Raw genomic sequence first — 13,863 nt, 5'->3', positions numbered from 1 at the left:
TATAGTATGGTGGTCTAGGAGGGGAGGCTAATCGTCTATAGTATGGTGGTCTAGCCTCTTGGGGCTAGGTGGGACGCTAGCGTGCCACCTGTGGTGCACTCCATCAACAGCAGGTGCATTTCAAGAGCGGCAAATTTGAATCCAAATAAATGTCAAAATTCAAATTTTTCAAAAATACAACTATGTTACACCATTTGAAAGATAAACATCTCCTTAATCTAACCACGTTTTACGATTTCAAAAAGGTTTTACGGCGAAAGCATAAATTTAGAGTATGTTAGGACAGTACATTTACAAGAGTTGTGTGTAATGTTTTGTCAAGTCAAAGACAGGGTCACCAAAACCATAAAACCAGCTAAAATGATACACTAACCTTTTACAATCTCCATCAGATGACACTCCTAGGACATTATGTTAGACAATGCATGCATTTTTAGTTCTATCAAGTTCATATTTATATACAAAAACAGCGTTTTACTATGGCATTGATGTTGAGGAAATCGTTTCCCTCCAATAACCGGCAGTCAAGTCAGCGTCACAAATTAAATAATTAAAATTAGAAAACATTGGTAAAATATTATATTGTCATTTAAAGAATTATAGATTTACATCTTTTGAACGCAATCAACTTGCCAGATTTAAAAATAACCTTACTGGGAAATCACACTTTGCAATAATCTGAGCACTGTGCCCAGAAAAATACGCGTTGCGATACAGACTAGACGTCATGTTGGGGAGATCTAAAATCGAAAATACTATGTAAATAATCCATTACCTTTGATTCTCTTCATCAGATGTCACTTCCAGGTATCACAGGTCCATAACGAATGTAGTTTTGTTCAAAAAAGCTCATCATTTATGTCCAAAAATCTCCGTCTCGTTAGCACATGATGTAAGCCAGCCGGACTTCTCGTCATGAACGAGGGGAAAAAATATATTTCCGTTCGTTCAAACATGTCAAACGTTGTATAGCATAAATCATTAGGGCCTTTTTTAACCAGAACATGAATAATATTCAAGGTGGACGAATGCATAGCCTTTTATAACGTATTGGAACGAGGGTACCCAACATGAAGTAGCGCGCCAGGTGTCTAATGGGACATCACCGTTCCATGGCTCTTGTTCGGTCAGATCTCCCTCCAGAAGACTCAAAACACTTTGTAAAGGCTGGTGACATCTAGTGGAAGCAATAGGAAGTGCCAAAATATTCCTAAACCCCTGTGTTTTTCAATGGGAGAGGTTTAAAGTCAATACAACACATCAGGTATCCACTTCCTGTCAGAAAATGTCTCAGGGTTTTGCCTGCCAAATGAGTTCTGTTATACTCACAGACACCATTCAAACAGTTTTGGAAACTTTAGAGTGTTTTCTATCCATATATAATAAGTATATGCATATTCTAGTTACTGGGTAGGATTAGTAACCAGATTAAATCGGGTACATTTTTTTTATCCAGACGTGCAAATGCTGCCCCCTAGACCCAACAGGTTAGTGGTCTAGGAGGGGAGGCTAATCGTCTATAGTATGGTGGTCTAGGAGGGAGGCTAATCGTCTATAGTATGGTGGTCTAGTGGTCTAGGTGGGGAGGCTAATCGTCTATAGTATGGTGGTCTAGGAGGGAGGCTAATCGTCTATAGTATGGTGGTCTAGGAGGGAGGCTAATCGTCTATAGTATGGTGGTGTAGGAGGGGAGGCTAATCGTCTATAGTATGGTGGTCTAGTGGTCTAGGAGGGAGGCTAATCGTCTATAGTATGTTGGTCTAGTGGTCTAGGAGGGAGGCTAATCGTCTATAGTATGTTGGTCTAGTGGTCTAGGAGGAAGGCTAATCGTCTATAGTATGGTGGTCTAGTGGTCTAGGAGGGAGGCTAATCGTCTATAGTATGGTGGTCTATTGGTCTAGGTGGGGAGGCTAATCGTCTATAGTATGGTGGTCTAGGAGGGGAGGCTAATCGTCTATAGTATGGTGGTCTAGTGGTCTAGGAGGGGAGGCTAATCGTCTATAGTATGGTGGTCTAGGAGGGAGGCTAATCGTCTATAGTATGGTGGTCTAGTGGTCTAGGAGGGAGGCTAATCGTCTATAGTATGGTGGTCTAGGAGGGGAGGCGAATCGTCTATAGTATGGTGGTCTAGGAGGGGAGGCTAATCGTCTATAGTATGGTGGTCTAGGAGGGGAGGCTAATCGTCTATAGTATGGTGGTCTAGTGGTCTAGGTGGGGAGGCTAATCGTCTATAGTATGGTGGTCTAGGAGGGGAGGCTAATCGTCTATAGTATGGTGGTCTAGTGGTCTAGGAGGGAGGCTAATCGTCTATAGTATGGTGGTCTAGTGGTCTAGGTGGGGAGGCTAATCATCTATAGTATGGTGGTCTAGGAGGGGAGGCTAATCGTCTATAGTATGGTGGTCTAGGAGGGGAGGCTAATCGTCTATAGTATGGTGGTCTAGGAGGGGAGGCTAATTTTCTATAGTATGGTGGTCTAGTGGTCTAGGAGGGGAGGCTAATCGTCTATAGTATGGTGGTCTAGGAGGGGAGGCTAATCGTCTATAGTATGGTGGTCTAGTGGTCTAGGAGGGGAGGCTAATCGTCTATAGTATGGTGGTCTAGGAGGGAGGCTAATCGTCTATAGTATGGTGGTCTAGGAGGGGAGGCTAATCGTCTATAGTATGGTGGTCTAGGAGGGGAGGCGAATCGTCTATAGTATGGTGGTCTAGGAGGGGAGGCTAATCGTCTATAGTATGGTGGTCTAGTGGTCTAGGTGGGGAGGCTAATCGTCTATAGTATGGTGGTCTAGGAGGGGAGGCTAATCGTCTATAGTATGGTGGTCTAGTGGTCTAGGAGGGAGGCTAATCGTCTATAGTATGGTGGTCTAGTGGTCTAGGTGGGGAGGCTAATCATCTATAGTATGGTGGTCTAGGATGGGAGGCTAATCGTCTATAGTATGGTGGTCTAGGAGGGGAGGCTAATCGTCTATAGTATGGTGGTCTGGTGGTCTAGGAGGGGAGGCTAATCGTCTATAGTATGGTGGTCTAGGAGGGGAGGCTAATCGTCTATAGTATGGTGGTCTAGTGGTCTAGGAGGGAGGCTAATCGTCTATAGTATGGTGGTCTAGTGGTCTAGGAGGGGAGGCTAATCATCTATAGTATGGTAGTCTAGGAGGGGAGGCTAATCGTCTATAGTATGGTGGTCTAGTGGACTAGGAGGGGAGGCTAATCGTCTATAGTATGGTGGTCTAGGAGGGGAGGCTAATCGTCTATAGTATGATGGTCTAGGAGGGGAGGCTAATCGTCTATAGTATGGTGGTCTGGTGGTCTAGGAGGGAGGCTAATCGTCTATAGTATGGTGGTCTAGGAGTGGAGGCTAATCGTCTATAGTATGGTGGTCTAGTGGTCTAGGAGGGAGGCTAATCGTCTATAGTATGGTTGTCTAGGAGGGGAGGCTAATCGTCTATAGTATGGAGGTCTAGTGGTCTAGGAGGGGAGGCTAATCGTCTATAGTATGGTGGTCTAGGAGGGAGGCTAATCGTCTATAGTATGGTGGTCTAGGAGGGGAGGCTAATCGTCTATAGTATGGTGGTCTAGTGGTCTAGGTGGGGAGGCTAATCGTCTATAGTATGGTGGTCTAGGAGGGGAGGCTAATCGTCTATAGTATGGTGGTCTAGTGGTCTAGGAGGGAGGCTAATCGTCTATAGTATGGTGGTCTAGTGGTCTAGGTGGGGAGGCTAATCATCTATAGTATGGTGGTCTAGGATGGGAGGCTAATCGTCTATAGTATGGTGGTCTAGGAGGGGAGGCTAATCGTCTATAGTATGGTGGTCTAGTGGTCTAGGAGGGGAGGCTAATCGTCTATAGTATGGTGGTCTAGGAGGGGAGGCTAATCGTCTATAGTATGGTGGTCTAGTGGTCTAGGAGGGAGGCTAATCGTCTATAGTATGGTGGTCTAGTGGTCTAGGAGGGGAGGCTAATCATCTATAGTATGGTAGTCTAGGAGGGGAGGCTAATCGTCTATAGTATGGTGGTCTAGTGGACTAGGAGGGGAGGCTAATCGTCTATAGTATGGTGGTCTAGGAGGGGAGGCTAATCGTCTATAGTATGATGGTCTAGGAGGGGAGGCTAATCGTCTATAGTATGGTGGTCTGGTGGTCTAGGAGGGAGGCTAATCGTCTATAGTATGGTGGTCTAGGAGGGGAGGCTAATCGTCTATAGTATGGTGGTCTAGTGGTCTAGGAGGGAGGCTAATCGTCTATAGTATGGTGGTCTAGGAGGGGAGGCTAATCGTCTATAGTATGGAGGTCTAGTGGTCTAGGAGGGGAGGCTAATCGTCTATAGTATGGTGGTCTAGGAGGGAGGCTAATCGTCTATAGTATGGTGGTCTAGGAGGGGAGGCTAATCGTCTATAGTATGGTGGTCTAGGAGGGAGGTTAATCAAATCAAATCAAATTGTATTAGTCACATGCGCCGAATACAACAGGTGTAGTAGACCTCACAGTGAAATGCTGAATACAACAGGTGTAGTAGACCTCACAGTGAAATGCTGAATACAACAGGTGTAGTAGACCTTACAGTGAAATGCTGAATACAACAGGTGTAGTAGACCTCACAGTGAAATGCTGAATACAACAGGTGTAGTAGACCTCACAGTGAAATGCTGAATACAACAGGTGTAGTAGACCTTACAGTGAAATGCTTACTTACAGGCTCTAACCACGCAGAATAAAACATATGATTAAGAATAAGAAATACAAGTAGCAAGTAATTAAAGAGCAGCAGTAAAATAACAATAGTGAGGCTATAGACAGGGGGGTACAGGTACAGAGTCAATGTGCGGGGACACCGGTTAGTCGAGGTAATTGAGGAATATGTAGTCTGGAAAGCCTTTTGACTAGGTGTTCAGGAGTCTTATGGCTTGGGTGTAGAAGCTGTTCAGAAGCCTCTTGGACCTAGACATGGTGCTCCGGTACTGCTTGCCGTGCGGTAGCAGAGAGAACAGTCTATGACTATGTTGGCTGGAGTCTTTGACAATTTTTAGGGCCTTCCTCTGACACCGCCTGGTATAGAGGTCCTAGATGGCAGGAAGCTTGGCCCCTGTGATGTACTGGGACGTACGCACTACCCTCTGTAGTGCCTTGCGGTCGGAGGCCGAGCAGTTTCCATACCATGCAGTGATACATATACACGATGGTGGTCTGCTTAAAACATGTTGGTATTACAGACTCAGACAGGGAGAGGTTGAAAATGTCAGTGAAGTCACTTGCCAGTTGGTCAGCGCATGCTCTCTACACGTCCTGGTAATCCGTCTGGAACCTGCGGCCTTGTGAACGTTGACTGGTTTAAAGTTCTTACTGACATCTGCTACAGAGAGCGTGATCACACAGTCGTCCGGATCAGCTGGTGCTCTCATGCATGTTTCAGTATTATTTGCCTCGAAGCGAGCATAGAAGTAGTTTAGCTCGTCCGGTAGGCTCGTGTCACTGGGCAGCTCTCGGCTGTGCTTCCCCTTTTTAATCTGAAATGGTTTGCAAGCTCTGCCACATCCGACAGCGTCGGAGTCGGTGTAGTAGGATTCGATCTTAGGCCTGTATTGACACTTTGCCTGTTCGATGCTTCGTTGGAGGGCGTAGCGGGATTTCTTATAAGCTTCCAGGTTAGAGTCCCGCTCCTTGAAAGCGGCAGCTCTAATCGTCTATGGTATGGTGGTCTAGTGGTCTTGGAGGAGATGCTCTACTGTTACCCTTACCATTCCTCTCCCTCTCTCTCCCCCCAGGATAGCTATCGTCTATGGTATGGTGGTCTAGGAGGAGATGCCTCTCTCTCTCTCTCGCTCGCTCTCTCGCTCTCTCTCTCGCTCTCTCTCTCTCTCGCTCTCTCTCTCTCTCGCTCTCTCTCTCTCTCTCTCGCGCTCGCGCTCTCTCTCGCGCTCTCGCTCTCTCTCTCTCTCGCTCTCTCTCTCTCTCGCTCTCTCTCTCTCTCTCTCGCGCTCGCGCTCTCTCTCGCGCTCTCGCTCTCTCTCTCTCTCGCTCTCTCTCTCTCTCGCTCTCTCTCTCTCTCGCGCTCTCTCTCTCTCTCTCTCGCGCTCTCGCTCTCTCTCTCGCTCTCTCTCTCTCTCTCTCTCTCTCGCTCTCTCTCTCTCTCTCTCTCTCTCTCTCTCTCTCTCTCTCTCTCTCTCTCTCTCTCTGTGCATGCTGGGAGTTTTTTGGAGTTTGAGTGTTTGGTGCGGAGGACTCTGTCCTAACTAACTTTCTAGACTCTTTTCTTGATCTTTTTCTTACATTTTATTTTCTATGGTGGAGGGTTAATGCAATATTTGTTTTAGCGGTATACACTGTTTTTTTTCAGAGTTAGGGTGGAAGAGGACAGAGTAAGGTTTCTGGGGTTTGCAAGGTGTGGTATGCGCGATCGCTTCTCAGCCTAGCGCGGAGGAGACGCTGTCGATACGGCATGGATTCAGGTGTGTTCCTGAGAATGGAGTTAAGGTGGAGGAGGTTCTGCTCGCGGTCGGCGAACAGGTAGGAGCTGAATTTATACATTCTGCTTCTAGAATGAACAAAGCGGTGGTGGTGTTCATGAAAAGAGAAAATTTGGTTGGTAGGCTAATTGCTAGCGGAATGTTTGTAAGGGATGTGTTGGTGCCTGTTTTACTGTTACTTTACAGTTTTTCTCTACCCCTTCTTTCGACAAGAGTAGTTGTTGCAAATTTACTTCCATTTATTACGGACGATCAAATCAGGAAAGAGCTGAGTCGTTTTGGTAAGTTTGCTAGCGGGTTTCGTGTACTGTCGGCAGGTTTTCAGGCAGCTGCTGTTAAGCACGTTGTTTCGTTCCGGAGGCAAGTGTTTATGTTTCTGAACAACAATGGGCAACAGCTAAATGTGCATTTTAAAGTGAGGCATGGGGAGGGGCTCTATGCAGGGTTTGCCAGCACAGACAGTCTACGGTGTTTTGAGTGTGGGGATTTGGGGCATAAGAGCTTTGCGTGCCCACATAAAGGCCGTAGACAAAGTGAGGGTACAAGCGTCGGTGGGGGAAATCGAGGTCAAAGTGCAGGGGGAAATGAGATGCAGACAGCAGAGGCTGGGCCTAGTCATACCAGGGATGGTGGGGTAGCTGAGGCTGGGTCTAGTAAGGCAAGAGATGGTGGGGTAGAGGAGGCTGGGTCTAGTCAGACTAGGGATGGTGGGGTAGAGGAGGCTGGGTCTAGTCAGACTAGAGATGGTGGTGTAGTGGAGGCTGGGTCTAGTCAGGCTAGAGATGGTGGTGTAGCGGAGGCTGGGTCTAGTCAGGCTAGAGATGGTGGTGTAGCGGAGGCTGGGTCTAGTCAGGCTAGAGATGGTGGGGTAGCTGAGGCTGGGCTTAGCTATGATATGGAGGATGGTGTAAATGATGCTGGGCCTAGTCATGCTATGGAGGGTGGTGTAGAGGATGCTAGGTCTAGTCAGGTTATGCTAGTGGATGAGGAGAGTATAGTGGGGAAGTGTAAGAGACTAGGGGGGGAGGAGGAGGGTGCCAAGCGGAAAAGGAAAAAGGGTGTGGTTAAAGGTACAATGGAAATTTTGCCTGTTGCTGTGGGGGATGCCCTGACCAGAGAGGAAGAGCAGGTGGTCAGGGTGGGAGATAGAGATGAGGAGGAAAGTGAGTCTGAGGAAGAGGATGAGGAGATATTTTTTTCAGACTCCTCTTCAATGGGCCCGGAGCTGACAGCCAGTCAAGCAGAGGGGTCTAAGTACACGGTGAGAGAACTGACAAGGTTCCTGAATGAGACCAAGGGGAAAAAAGTTAATCTTTAGGCTTTTTTCCCTGATTCAAGAAAGTTTGTACGATCAGTACAACATGCTGTGAAAAATGAGTGGCATGGTGTCCTCTCACCTAGGAAACGGTTTAGGTTGAGGAAGTGGGTCACAACAGTGCGTAAGGGTTTACCTTCGGACACTGTTTAGATGTATACTTTCTTTCTGACACTGGGACTTTTGAGCTTTGCTATTGGTCTTTTTTCTCTGCTGGCTTTTCTCCCACTTCTTATGGAGACTCTTCGGGTAGGCTCGCTCAATATAAATGGCGCCAGAGATGCGGGAAAGAGGAGTGTGTTGGGTGAATATGTAAAACAAAAAAAAGTACAGGTGTTGTTTCTGCAGGAGACACATAGTGATGTGGTGAATGAAGTCGATTGGGGGCTCTGGTGGAAAGGGGCAAGTGTGTTGAGCCATGGGACAAATCTTAGTGCAGGAGTGGCAGTCCTTTTTGCACCGGGTCTGTCTGTAAAAATTTGCTCCTCAAAGGAGGTGTGTAGGGGTAGGCTCCTTGTTGTTAAAGCAGAAATTAACAACATGGTTTTTGTCTTTATAAATGTGTATGCGCCTAACACAGGGAGAGAAAGAGGGGTTCTATTTGGGAGTCTTAGACAGGAACTCTCACAGGTAGCGCCTGAGGAGACACTGGTGGTTGGAGGGGACTGGAACTGCACAATGGATTTTACAAAAGACAGAAATGGGGAAGAGCCTCATTCAGTGTTAGTGGGAGTGTTAAGGGACATTATTAATCAGTTCGACTTAGTGGATGTTTGGAGAACTAAACATCCGAACACAAGACAGTACACATGGGTGAAGGTTTTTGGGGCTAGGGTGAGTGCAGCCCGACTTGATCGGTTTTATATGTCTAGGAATCGGAGCAATAGGCTGTTGGGCGCTACCATTCTCCCGGTGGGGTTTTCCGATCATCACATAACCATGGCTCGGCTGTCTATTTCACCAGGGCCCCGGCAGGCATCCTATTGGAAATTCAATGTAAAGCTCTTACAAGATGCCAGTTTTTGCTCAGGTTTCCAGACCTTCTGGGAAAGGTGGAGGCAGCAAATAGAGGAGTATGAGTCTCTGAGCCAATGGTGGGATGTGGGGAAAGTCCAAATTCGGCTTTTCTGTCAACAATACACAGCTCTCTCATCCTCAGAGGCTAGGAGAGTATTGGGGGAACTAGAGCGGTGTATTAGTGATATGGAGGTAGAGATGGTGGGGCAAGGCAATGTAGGCCTCCAGGCTAATTTAGCTGAATTACGTAGGGACCTGGGCAGTTTTTTCCAGGTTAAAGCAAAGGGAGCACTTGTAAGAGCTAGATTCTCCATGCTCAAGGAGATGGATGCTCCCAGCTCCTTCTTCTTTGGTTTGGAAAGACAGAGTGGTGAAGCCAAGGGTATGCATTGTCTACGGCTGTCTGATGGGCGGGTGACCTCTGTGGTGGGTGAGATGCGGGAGCGGACTGTGGAGTTTTATACTGAATTGTATAGGGCAGAAGTGTGTGATCCTTTGTGTGCTCAGGTCTTGTTCACAGGACTCCCTAAACTCTCTCTGGCACAGAGGGACGATTTGGACGTTCCTCTGTTGTCCCATGAACTGGCAGTGGCCGTAACCCAGATGTCCCCCGGTCGTGCACCGGGGGTCGATGGACTCCCAGTGGAGTTTTATAAAAAATTCTGGGGAATAATTGGACAGGACTTCTTTTGCGTGTTGCGTGAATGCGTCGGGGTAGGATAGTTGCCGATGAGCTGCCGTCGGGCGGCTCTGACTCTACTGCCCAAAAAAGGGGACTTGTGTGAACTTAAGAACTGGAGGCCTGTGGCATTGCTCTGTGCGGACTACAAGATATTTGCCAAGGTCCTCTCTAACAGACTGAAGTCCCACTTGGACTCGATAGTACATAAGGACCAAACATATTGTGTACCGGGACGCTCAATCACGGACAACTTGTTCTTAATTAGGGACATGTTGGACTTGTCGAGAGGTTCTAATGTGAACTTTGGACTGGTCTCTTTAGATCAAGAGAAGGCTTTTGATAGAGTGGACCATGGGTATCTGTTTAATGTGATGTCTGTGTTTGGGTTTGGGAAGAGTTTTTTGACCTGTGTGAAGCTGTTGTATGCTGGGGCGTCATGTATGGTTAAGGTGGGAGGGGGGCTCAGTAGGCCAGTCTGGGTGAGACGGGGCATTAGACAAGGATGCCCTCTATCTGGGCAGTTATACACATTAGCCATTGAGCCTTTTTTAGGCCTGCTACGCAGGAGGCTGCAGGGAGTGTGCTGGACAGGTATGGGTGTGGTGACAGGCATAGCAGTGTCAGCATATGCAGATGATGTTTCTGTGATGGTCAGGGATGGTCAGGATATGCAGGCACTGGAGACCAGTCTGAGGGTGTACGAGGGAGCTTCATCAGCTAAGGTAAACTGGAGGCAAGAGCAAAGCTCTGTTATGTGGGGCATGGGGGGATAGGGCTCCTCCGCTGCCTCCAGGGGGTTTGCAGTGGGGTTGTGAAGGGCTTAAAGTGTTGGGGGTGTACCTGGGCTCGGAGAGGTGGGTCAGGAAGAACTGGGAGGGGCTGTCACAGGCAGTGGTGTCAAGACTGGCCAGGTGGAGGTGGCTCCTGTCCCAAGTGTCATATAGAGGGAGGGTGTTGATAATTAACAACCTGGTGGCATCTTCCCTGTGGCATAAACTGGCTGTCCTCAACCCCCCCGCCGGTCTGCTCGCAGACCTGCAACGCAAGCTGGTGGACTTCTTCTGGTCGGGCCATCACTGGCTGAGGGCGGCGGTGTTGTATACGACCGTCCACGAAGGAGGACGGGGCCTGGTGGAACTGGAGAGCAGGATGGCTGCTTTCCGGCTAAAGGCGGCACAGAGACTGCTGTACCATACTGATGTTGGCTGGAGGGAACCAGCATGCGCACTGCTGAGGAGAGCTGGAGATTTAGGGTTGGACCGGCAGCTGTTCCTCATGAAGCTGGAAAGGCTGAGTACAGCAGGTCTCTCAGATTTTTACTCTGCGGTGCTGAGGGCCTGGCAGCTGCTAAGGCACACACGAGAAGGGGGTGTGGAGCCTGGGCTGTGGGTGTGGGAGGAGCCTGTCTTCCACAACCCAGCCATCCCTTTGAGATCGGTCCAGTCGGCCATCCTGCAGAGGCAACTGATGGCAGGGGGTGTAAAAAGGCTGGGTGACTTGAGACTCCTGGGAGAGGAGGGGTGGAAAAGCCCGGAAGTCTTGGCACAGCAAACAGGAATAACGTCTCTTAGGCTGCTGGAGAGATTCCTGGAGGAGGTCCAGGAGGCACTGTCTGAGCCGGTAAGGGGGATGTTTGAGCAGCCAAAGGGAGAGGGGCCACCAATGTTTCCGCCACTGCAGGTGACGGCAGAGACTGGAGACTGGCAAGGGGGTCTGGAGGACTTGTTAGATTTTAACACTCCGAGCCTGGGGGAGTTTGAAGGGGTGGGAGGTAAAGCCCTCTACAACCTCTGTGTTAAGGTGAGGAACATTAGGAGCCTAACAGGAGTGAAGGCACATCAGTGGCAGGGGGTATGTGGGGTGGAGAGTATGGTGGGTTTTAGATGGAGGGGGCTCTACAAACCCCCAGTACCAAAGAGGTCAGGGGACCTCCAGTGGAGGGTTCTACATGGAGCCCTGGCCACTAACAGCTGGTTGGTACAGGTTGAACCGGGAGTCGGGCAGGAGTGTCCTTTCTGTAAAATGAAAGAAACTGTGATTCATGTGTTTTCTGTGTGCACCAGATTAATGCCATTAATGTCTCTGTTGGAATGTCTATGTGAGAGGTTGGGGGTGGTCTTTACTGTTGGGGTGTTCATAATGGGATACAGGTATTCAAGTAAGGAGAAGGAAAAATGTGTTTTTGTTGAATTTTCTGTTTGCTCAGGCAAAGTTAGCTATTTGGCTAACAAGGAGGAACAGGGTCAAAGGTGGGGGGAGAACAGACCCTTTATTATTGTTTAATGGGATGGTCTCTGCGCGCCTTAGGGTTGAGTTTGAGTTCTATAAAATGATAAAAAGTGTGGAGATGTTTCAGGAGATATGGTGTGTTGGGGGGGCTGTCTGTATAGCTGGGGAAGATGTCTTGGATATACGGTTGTAGAAGTTGGTATTGTCTTGAGTATTGTGATGTTGGCTTGTATCATGTGGTTGCTGGAAAGGCGAGTATGGTACATGAATGCATTACAGGATGTATTTTATTTTTAAGGGGGAGGTTGGGTGGTGAGTTTTAAATGAAATGAGAATGTTTCAGTAAAGAAAGACAAAAAGTCAAAAGTCTCTCTCTCTCTCGCTCTCTCTCTCTCTCGCTCTCTCTCTCTCGCTCTCTCTCTCTCTCGCTCTCTCTCTCTCACGCTCTCTCTCGCTCTCTCTCTCTCGCGCTCTCGCTCTCTCTCTCGCGCTCTCGCGCTCTCGCTCTCTCTCTCGCGCTCTCGCTCTCTCTCTCGCTCTCTCGCGCTCTCTCTCTCTCTCTCGCGCTCTCTCTCGCGCTCTCGCTCGCGCTCTCGCTCGCGCTCTCTCTCGCGCTCTCTCTCGCGCTCTCTCTCGCTCTCTCCTTCTCTCTCTCTCTCTCTCCCTCTCTCTCTCTCCCTCTCCTTCTCTCTCTCTCCTTCTCTCTCTCCCTCTCCTTCTCTCTCTCTCCTTCTCTCCCTCTCCTTCTCTCCCTTTCCTCTCTCTCCTTCTCTCTCTCTCCTTCTCTCCCTCTCCTTCTCTCCCTTTCCTCTCTCTCCTTCTCTCTCTCTCCTTCTCTCCCTCTCCTTCTCTCCCTTTCCTCTCTCTCCTCTCTCTCCCCTTCTCTCCCTCTCTCCCTTTCCTCTCTCTCCCTCTCCCTCTCTCTCTCCCCCCAGGATAGCTATCGTCTATGGTATGTTGGGTCTAGTGGTCTTGGAGATGCTCTACTGTTACCCTTACCATGCCTCTCTCCCTCTCTCTCCCCCTCTCCCTCTCCCTCTCTCCCTCTCCTCTCTCTCCCCCAGGATAGCTATCGTCTATGGTATGGTGGTCTAGGACGGGATGCCTCTCTCTCTCTCGGGTCTTGGAGGGGATGCTCTACTGTTACCCTTACCATGCCTCTCTCCCTCTCCTCTCTCCCCCCAGGATAGCTATCGTCTATGGTATGGTGTATCTAGTGGTCGTGGAGGAGATGCTCTACTGTTACCCTTACCATTCCTCTCCTCTCTCCCCCCAGGATAGCTATCGTCTATGGTATGGTGTATCTAGTGGTCGTGGAGGAGATGCTCTATCAGGAGGAGGGGGGATGGTGGAGCAGTGGTCTTCCTCTCTCAGTGGGATGCAGTTCAGCACCAGAGACCAGGTTAGTCAACCAATCAGCACCAGAGATCAGGTTAGTCAACCAATCAGCATCAGAGACCAGGTTAGTCAACCAATCAGCACCAGAGATCAGGTTAGTCAACCAATCAGCACCAGAGATCAGGTTAGTCAACCAATCAGCACCAGAGATCAGGTTAGTCAACCAATCAGCATCAGAGACCAGGTTAGTCAACCAATCAGCATCAGAGATCAGGTTAGTCAACCAATCAGCATCATAGATCAGGTTAGTCAACCAATCAGCATCAGAGACCAGGTTAGTCAACCAATCAGCACCAGAGATCAGGTTAGTCAACCAATCAGCATCAGAGACCAGGTTAGTCAACCAATCAGCACCAGAGATCAGGTTAGTCAACCAATCAGCACCAGAGATCAGGTTAGTCAACCAATCAGCACCAGAGATCAGGTTAGTCAACCAATCAGCATCAGAGACCAGGTTAGTCAACCAATCAGCATCAGAGATCAGGTTAGTCAACCAATCAGCATCATAGATCAGGTTAGTCAACCAATCAGCATCAGAGACCAGGTTAGTCAACCAATCAGCACCAGAGATCAGGTTAGTCAACCAATCAGCATCAGAGACCAGGTTAGTCAACCAATCAGCACCAGAGATCAGGTTAGTCAACCAATCAGCATCAGAGACCAGGTTAGTCAACCAATCAGCATCAGAGATCAGGTTAGTCAACCAATCAGCATCATAGATCAGGTTAGTCAACCAATCAGCATCAGAGACCAGGTTAGTCA

General features: G+C 48.7%; 1 protein-coding gene across 1 annotated transcript in view; it reads left to right on the top strand.

The window, feature by feature from the left end:
- The window catches only part of fgl1b (fibrinogen like 1B), a 52,473-nt gene that overhangs the window by 27,873 nt on the left and 10,737 nt on the right, over positions 1-13,863 (top strand). The window contains exon 8 of the mRNA XM_082973908.1: positions 12,980-13,105. Within this exon, the coding sequence (XP_082830034.1) occupies positions 12,980-13,105 (126 nt within the window). The remainder of the gene's footprint in view (positions 1-12,979; positions 13,106-13,863) is intronic.

This window comes from Salmo salar, chromosome 04 (genome assembly GCF_965601325.2).
Source record: "Salmo salar chromosome 04, fSalSal1, whole genome shotgun sequence".
NCBI classification, from domain to species: domain Eukaryota; kingdom Metazoa; phylum Chordata; class Actinopteri; order Salmoniformes; family Salmonidae; genus Salmo; species Salmo salar.
This window is presented reverse-complemented; position numbering and strand designations above follow the sequence as displayed.